The sequence below is a fragment of the Dendropsophus ebraccatus genome, chromosome 9 (genome assembly GCF_027789765.1).
Source record: "Dendropsophus ebraccatus isolate aDenEbr1 chromosome 9, aDenEbr1.pat, whole genome shotgun sequence".
NCBI classification, from domain to species: Eukaryota; Metazoa; Chordata; class Amphibia; order Anura; family Hylidae; genus Dendropsophus; species Dendropsophus ebraccatus.
The window spans coordinates 111,822,386-111,831,084 of NC_091462.1; the positions used below are offsets into that span (position 1 = coordinate 111,822,386).

An 8,699-nucleotide genomic window follows, 5' to 3' on the forward strand; every position below is an offset into this window, starting at 1 on the left:
TGTTAATGTTTGATGTATAATCTCTGGAGTTCGCTCTCTGTCATCGCGCCTGGATTATCCTCTGCCACCCATATCATGCCAGGGCACTGAACAAGGCGCCGACCCTATAGCATGCCACAGCATTGTCACACAGGGACCACACTCCATCCTGTCACACTCACAGGGGTCTTAGAAGCTGAGATACAGGGAGCTGTTTGCAGGGTCCTCACATTGTAGATTTCCTTTAGTAACCCCTGTACCCCTGTGTCAGGGATGGAGGAGCATTACGGAGATTTTCTCTCCCCGATTCAGCAGGGTCAGATCAGCCCCTTTATACCTCCACAGAGCTGCCATCCCGTTATCCAGGGAGGTAACATCTCCTGGTACTACAGCGCCCCCTTCAGGTCTCCAGCATGGAGAAAGCTAGGTTTAGATAATCCATAGATTCTGTGTATGTTCCATCCCTTAGAGGACTGGTTGGGGTTTCTACTCTTCTTCCTCAGTGAGTTCAACCTTTCCATGTAGACTCTTCCTCTGCATTCTCAATCTTTGTTTCTTAAAGCATTCTGTCCACTACGGGAAACCTTTTTTTTCCCAAGAGCTTATTGAGAACCACCCAAACACCAATCTACTTTTAAAGGGGATGGCCCAGTGTTGGTCATGCCGACAGCTTCCCCTCAATAGTATTTTAGCCACAAAGTTCTCGTGAAGTCCCACACTGAAGAACTGATAACTGTCCTAACTAGCTCAACAGGAACATCTACTAGGAAGCCTGTAGGGTACAGCATAGATACGGTTGACATATAGGATTTTGCCCCTTACGGTTTTCCCTTTTAGAGGCCTTTCCATCTTCAGTCAGATATGGAGAGATCTTGCCAACACCTTTGGCTTTAACAGACCCAAAGAGGTTCCTAGGTTATTGAAGATAAGTTGCCAATCTTCTCGTCCATTGGAAGTGAGGTCTTTTTGACCCCCTTTGTAACTTAAACATCAATTTTAGGTACTTAAACCCTGATGGACTGTCTTTTTCATTTTATTTGAGGTGTTTCATTGCTTTGTTGGAATTATCCACTTTGCCTCTGTATCCTGCTATCACGGAAGGAGATGTAAGACCTATTACGGCAGTCCACAGTCTGGCAACCCTATGCTTGTAATGCCGCTATTTAACAAGGATCAGATCAGGAAGCGGAGGGGTAGGGACCCCTTTGGCCTTAACAACAGCATATAGTGGAACAAGTCTCATTCCCAAAGGTCATTTTCAGTCTAACCTCAAAACTCTCAGTAGGATTTGCTCTTTTGTTTCTGGGATGATCAGTCCATGTGTTTGTGATATCCTGACCTTTATTATTCAGTGACTCCTCTCTTCCTTTTCAGGGAGAAAAAAAGGCCCAAAAGAGAAGAAAGAAAAATGTGTGGGCTGTAATATTAAATTGCCAGAAAATTCTTCTAGGCTTATTCTAGGTGTATAGTATGGTATGCCTTGTCTCACCTAATCCACCACTTCAGGTGTCCATATACAAATTGGAAAAAAAGTATATGATACACTGACGATATTGCAAGTTTTCCCACTTACATAGAATGGAGAGACAGAATCTATAGAACATTCCAGATAATCACACTGTAGGATTTATAAATAATTATTCTGCATTTTATTCCATGAAATTAGGATTTGATACAATGGAAAAAGAGAAGTTCCTATTTGGTGCAGAAACCTTTGTTTGCAGGTACAGAGGTTGGACGTTTCCTGGAGGTCCTGACTAGAGTTGACCGAACCTGGGGAAATCCAAGGTTCTATAGAACTCGAACATTCACGAACCTGCCACATTTAATTGCTGATGCCTTCCCGGTCCGTGAGGAAGGAGGAGACTGCCCGGGTACCGCCTGGAATTCCGGGATTCAGCCTAGGTAATAGGTCTCCTCCTTCCCCACGGACCAGGAAGGCATCAGCAATCTAAGGCGGCAGGTTCGTGAATGTTTGAGTTCAATTGAACCTATGATTTCTCGAGGTTCGATCAACTCAGGTCCTGACCAGGTTTGCAGACCCTGCAGCAGGGATTGTGCCCCCCTCCTCCATACACATCTTCTCCAGATTTCTCCAGAGGAGAGATGGTCCATGATACATACGCATGTATCATGGACATAATGGGACTTACAATCTAACCTCTGTGAACGGCGTCCGAAATATCAAAGACTGAATCAAGACGTATAGATGTTCTCTTGGCCGCTTCATGTGCACTGGGTGATATAACCATTTGCTTATTAAGCTTTTGCAGAAAGAAGTGTTTTATGTGTTTCTTCTTGGAACAAAGTGGATGATTGTTGAAGCTGTGGAGCGGCTGTGGCGAAACACACTAATCACCCGGGTGCAGAACAGGATCCTGTTCACATTTTTATTGCACGGCACCTGCTGCATATATTCCCTGTCTGCTCTTTCTGTAGCATCACTCAGCACATGACAGCATGCTATAATCACTCAACAATGGCATAGCTACCATGATGGCAGACCACACAGCTGCTACGGGGCCGGGGGGTAAGGGCAAAACGTAGTCTGCCATCATGGTACGCCACTCTCAGAGCCCCCTCCCGATCACAGAAGCACCACCATCCCGGGAGGTGACAACAGCCCCCCATATCCTCGCAGAACCTAACCATTGGTGCTGTTGGTGGCGTTCCATTCCTGAATCCCATACTCACCTGGCCAGCGCAGCATTCCTGCATTCTCTTTGCCTTCCTGGCTCACGAGTCACGTCACTTTTGTGTCGGGGACCTGTCAGGGCAACATGCCGGACCAAGTGAGAAGTGAGTATGGGGTTCAGGGATGGCATGCCACCGACGGGGTGGGGGAAAGGGGAACCAGATTCATGTACAATGTAAACTCAATAACAGAGTTTAAACCTGCCTGGGATAAACATATATCTATCCTAAGATAATAAGAAGGGAGATACTAAAAGGAAAGACTAGATGGACCAGTGGTCTTTTTCTGCCGACAATCTTCTATGTTTCTATTGGGGCCCCATACAGTTTTTGCTATGGGGCCCCATGAATCCTTGCTACACCCCTGCTCCTCACTCTCCCTAAATATCCCAATAAGATATATATATGTATCTGTGTATATGACGGGGAGATAGTGATATAGGCTGGAGGGGCTGGTCAAAGATGGTGACATCACTCAGGGGGTGGGGCAAGAGCTCAGAGACAAAATCCAGCCAATACTCCTCTATCAGAAGATGAAGCATTGAGACAATACCCATTATGTAGTTCTATTTTCAACTTCCTGTCAGTGGTGATTCACACAAAAGCTGCTTGGTGATAGTTTTATTTGAATACAATTTTCTATTGTCTTCTCTGTGTATTAGTGTCAGCTGTTGCCATAATGCTGCACAGATCACTACACATCACAGACACAACAGGAAGTCTCAGTTTAGTTTTAGCCCCAGTGGTGAGAATGAAAGCTGCAAGATATGAGGATTATTTTATAACATAGATCATCAAATAGATATTGAGACAAAAACCAAATATTCTTAAAAATAATCTAAAATCTTAATTTAAACATTAGATCATATTCTGATGACAACATCCCTTAAAGGTAAAACAACAGCAGGCTAAAAGAATAAGTCTTGCTGTTATGTTTTTATAGGACTGGGATGCGGAGTACTGAAGGAGATTCGTGACGATCATCCGCTGAGGTATTTTTGTATTTTTTATTGATCAAATAAGGGTGTTTTGTGCAATCACAGCATTTAAAGGTTTATATGACTGACATCAGTGGTATCACTGATATCAGTCATTAGCAGCAGTGTCTTCTGCAAATCACAGACACCACCCGCTGAATATGGAGCAGGATCAGCTGCTAAGACCGCTTTCATACAAACCTTCACAACCACTGATGTATATACTGGGGGGGGGGGGGGGGGGGGGGTCATGAAGAAGTTATGGCTATCGCCTTTTTAGCTAAAAAAAAAGTTTCTTTAAAGCAGACCTGTCGACAGCTTTTTGCAGAGTAAAGTACAGGCAGTGTACACTAGGACATCTTCCCCTAAATTAGGAGATATAACTCTTGTTTTAATCTGTCGTTCCAGCTCTCAGATTTAAGCTTTATAAAAGCGTAACCGTCATTTCAGGGTCATTTTTCTGAAAACATTAAATATCAATAGTATAAGCGATTTTAAGAAACTCTGTAATAGGTTTTATGTACTAAAAGAGTTTCCTTCTGGACTAAAAAAGCAATCTCCCAGCCCCCACCCTCACTGCAGAAGAAGCAGGATTTCTGTCTCCATTATGTGGCTATGGAGAGGGGAGGGGCTGTTAGGAGTGAGTGAGCACGGAGCAGTCCTGCACAGCACAACACCCTGCAATCTTCTCTCAGTAGGTTCATAGATAAGCACTGACCTTTCTGACCCCAGAATCCAGCGGTTTCGGTGCCCAGAGAGTCTACAAACAGCTGACCTTCATGTCACCTCTTCCTGCTCCCTCATCTCCCTCAGCCCCTCCCCCCTTCATAGGCTTACAATGGAGAGAGCAGAGCCCGTCTTCACTGGCTTCTCTGTAATGAAGACGGATTTGCCTGATAATGCACAGATAAGAAGTCAGGGGGGGAGGCAGGGAGATTGCTTCTTGAGTACAGAAGGAGGCTTTTTTGGCTGATAAAACCTATTACAGAGTTTCTTAAAATCGCTTATACTACTGATTTCTGCAATAAAAAAAAACATGACAGTTACGCTTCAAGGTATTCGTATACTTTGTATTAAAATCAGCCAAACCAGACCTGGTGGGGGTTTGGCTGAGACTATTACTCTTGACTCTCCACCATCAGATGATATCAGTGGACTTTTAGTACCCATGCTGTTATTCTCAGAGGGATAAGCTGGCAGCGGCTTACTCTTCCCCTTCCCAAAGGGAACACATGAACATTTAACTGTTCTGGACATTCATGTGTATGAAGAAGACTGGAGAGATTTCTGTAGGCCACACAGTTATTAAAGGTGTATAGAAGAACTTCTTTAGAAGATTTATGCAAATTATGAAATAAAGCCCACGGGGCATTTTCCAGGGCTGCAAAGGCCAGCAATATTCAGCCCTAAACATATGGGATATTTACATGCAGGCATTAGGAGAGAAAGGAATGAATGTCGCTGGGCTTTTGCATCTCGGGGGACAGGGTGTAGGGTTTATTTCCAAATTTGCTTAAAACTTCTATAGTTTATATCTCAGTGCTGGAAGGACAGATTGAAATAAGAGTTATACGTCCGGTGTAAAAAAAAAATTATGATATTGCCATGTCTCTTGTAAGAAAAAAAAAAACCAACGACAAATAAACAGATCACAGGATCTAATGGTACAGGCTCACCCATAAAGGGCCTATTACACGGGTTGTCAGAGGAGCAAACGAGCGCTCTCAGCGTTCGTTTGCTCCTTGTTCCCTGCTCGCTGCTGCCGCTGCTATTCATCGCGGCTGCAGCGAGCGGGTGAGTGCGGGTGGTGGCAGCAGGGAGCTGCGGGGGGGGCTGCCCGGGTGATCGCTGATCGTCCGGGCAGTCCATAGGATATAGCAGCGTCTGCTGCCGACGCTCCTATTCAACGGAGCGACGGCAGCAGATCGCTGCTATATCAGTCTCTTGTTTTTCAACATGTTGAGAAACAAGCGACTGCAACGATCAGCCGACATGAACGATGTCGGCTGATCGTTGCACTCTATTCCACGGGACGATTATCGTCCATAGCGGACGATATCGGCCGAATACAGACGATAGTCGTTCCGTGGAATAGGGCCTTAAGAGCAGATAGGAAGTCAATCCCTTTCTGCCAGAGCGATTGGAATTGTAAGAAGTCGTCTATGTATGAAATCAAAAGAAATTAACCACCATCATATTTAGCTACAGGTCACCCACCGATCATTGAGGTAGGTTTGGGAGCACAATAGCTTCATCCTTTGGAATTAGTTTTCCCTTCAGGACAATCCCAAATTTATCTCGGAGTATTTCAGGGATCTCCTCATTAGTAAGTTCCTGAGTGGTCCTCACACATCCCCCTCCCTTGGTGTACTCGGTGCTGATCAGCCGATGCCCGACGTACGTCAGTCTTGCACCTGGGAGCAGTTGGGTACAAAAGGATTTTTTGACAAAGAAAGAACTAGGTGACGTCTGGTGATATTCACACATCTCCCGGAAGTCTTCAAATGTGCACTCCTTTAGAGTAAACTTGTAGAGACATCTCCAGGTTTCTTCCTCCTTCCTCTCCATGTGCCACTCATCTCCTTCTACCTGTAACCGAAACACACCGCTGTCCTGCTCCCCTTCCCATCCGGCCTCCAGGGGAACCGGCTCAGCGATTCCTTCCCCATAACCCACATCACAAAGCCATGTCCTTCCTTCAAGTTCTACTGTCGATATCATATGGTCAAATGGTAAACCATATGTACCAGTCATTCGGTCCCTCGATCTAGCTGCCAGGACCCGTGGTTGGTAGCCCAGCTGTTGTAGCACCCATGAGAAAAGACCATTGTTCTCATAGCAGAAACCACCTCTGCGTCTTACAACTATTTTGTCGTATATCCATGAAATGTCCAAGATAATTTTTTCCCCACTGTGAATGCTGAGACTTTCAAAGGGCACAGCGAGAACATGGCGGCGGTGCAATTCCTGTAATGCTGAGAGGGAGGGGGGTCCTGTGTCTGTCAGATTCACCCTCTGGAGGTAAGCCTTCATGTCCATTGTGTGGCAGGTGTCCTACACAATTTCATATCCAAGGATTATTACAAATCCATGAGTAAAAAGTGTTATCATCTGTCATATGCATTTATACATAAAATAGTGAACTATACCTACTATGATAGAATGTAAAAGAGTACAACCATCATATTCACTCAAAGACAGGTGGGCTAGCATCACTGATCTTATATAGACACCTGTTATAATACTGTACTATAATACTGCTCCTATATACAAAAATATAACTACTATAATACTGCTCCTATAAACAAAAATATAACTACTATAATGTACAAATAAAGAGTCAAAGATACGTGCACTCACCGATGTAGTGTGCCGCTGGGGTACTTTACTGGAGGTTACATCCACACATGCAGGGAGGGGGGAGTGGAGGCAGGTGTATTCTCAGGTGTACACCTGAGAATACACCTGCCTCCACTCCCCCCTCCCTGCATGTGTGGATGTAACCTCCAGTAAAGTACCCCAGCGGCACACTACATCGGTGAGTGCACGTATCTTTGACTCTTTATTTGTACATTACCTTACTGCTTATACGGAGCACCCTGAGTTCAGTGGCCATATTGGGGACACCCCGCTGGTCTCTTTCCTGTGAATCCGGCTGCCGGAGATTGCGAGGGCGGTGCGATCCACTCCTCCTTTCCCGTGATAACTACTATAATACTGCTCCTATGTACAGGAATATAACTACTATAATACTGCCCCCTATATACAGGAATATAACTACTATACTACTGCTCCTATATACAAGAATATAACTACTATAATACTGCTCCTATATACAAGAATATAACTACTATAATACTGCTCCTATATACAAGAATATAACTACTATAATACTGCTCCTAAATACAAGAATATAACTACTATAATACTGCTCCTATATACAGGAATATAACTACTATAATACTGCTCCTATATACAGGAATAGAACTACTATAATACTGCCCCCTATACAGGAATATAACTACTATAATACTGCTCCTATATACAGGGATATAACTACTATAATACTGCTCCTATATACAGGGATATAACTACTATAATACTGCCCCTATATACAGGAATATAACTACTATAATACTGCTCCTATATACAGGGATATAACTACTATAATACTGCTCCTATATACAGGAATATAACTACTATATAACTGCCACTATATACAAGAATATAACTACTATAATACTGCTCCTATAAACAAAAATATAACTACTATAATACTGCCCCCTATATACAGGAATATAACTACTATAATACTGCTCCTATATACAAGAATATAACTACTATAATACTGCCCCCTATATACAGGAATATAACTACTATAATACTGCCCCCTATATACAGGAATATAACTACTATACTACTGCCCCCTATATACAGGAATATACCTACTATAATACTGCTCCTATATAGGAGACTATAAATACTATAATACTGCTCCTATATAGAAGAATATAACTACTATATATTGGTCCTGCAGTCACTGACACTACCTGTGTACTCTTCCGCCTCTTACCATTCAGCTATAATACAGCACAGTGGAGAATGTATGGCTGAGGGGAGGATATATATGATATATAGTACATAAGGCCTATCTTATAGAAGTAAAGGCCCCCATGTCTTAAGTTACCTACCTTATAAAGTTCCTACAAGACGTATAAACTTGGGAGTCTGGATAATTCTAGTGATTTTTACATAACTTTCCGGGCAAAGGTCATAGAACTGAGGGCTGAAAGCGTTAAGTTACAGTTAAAGGGGAAGTTCACCCAGGATGAAAGGTCTGTACACAAAGACTTCTATTCCTGGATATCTGACATAACACAGGACATAAGGGCTCTGAAGACGTTGCATAACTGCAATTCCCAGCATTCCCTGTAATACTGAGGGCTGGGCGGAGGCCTCTCCTCTGTATCGGAGCAGCACAGGACGGGGCACAGTTGTTACTACAGTCACCACAGCAGCTCAGGAACAGGATGTTCTCTGGCCGGCGTC

At 43.6% G+C, this 8,699-nt stretch overlaps 1 protein-coding gene across 2 annotated transcripts; it reads right to left on the bottom strand.

Annotated features, from left to right (window-relative positions):
- Nucleotides 1-1,954: 1,954 nt before the first annotated feature.
- Nucleotides 1,955-8,390, bottom strand: LOC138801530 (arylamine N-acetyltransferase, pineal gland isozyme NAT-10-like). 2 transcript variants are annotated; one of them, XM_069984445.1, is made up of 3 exons: nt 8,342-8,390; nt 5,868-6,704; nt 1,955-3,431 (listed from the first exon to the last, which is right to left on the bottom strand). In XM_069984445.1, the coding sequence occupies exon 2, from the start codon at nt 6,687-6,689 to the stop codon at nt 5,871-5,873; it is 819 nt and encodes a 272-aa protein (XP_069840546.1). In that variant the 5' UTR covers nt 6,690-6,704; nt 8,342-8,390; the 3' UTR covers nt 1,955-3,431; nt 5,868-5,870. The 2 variants fall into 2 exon arrangements, with proteins under 2 accessions (XP_069840546.1, XP_069840545.1); XM_069984444.1 differs by lacking the exon at nt 1,955-3,431 and having other exon boundaries at nt 5,633-6,704.
- Between the last annotated feature and the right edge of the window lie 309 nt (nt 8,391-8,699).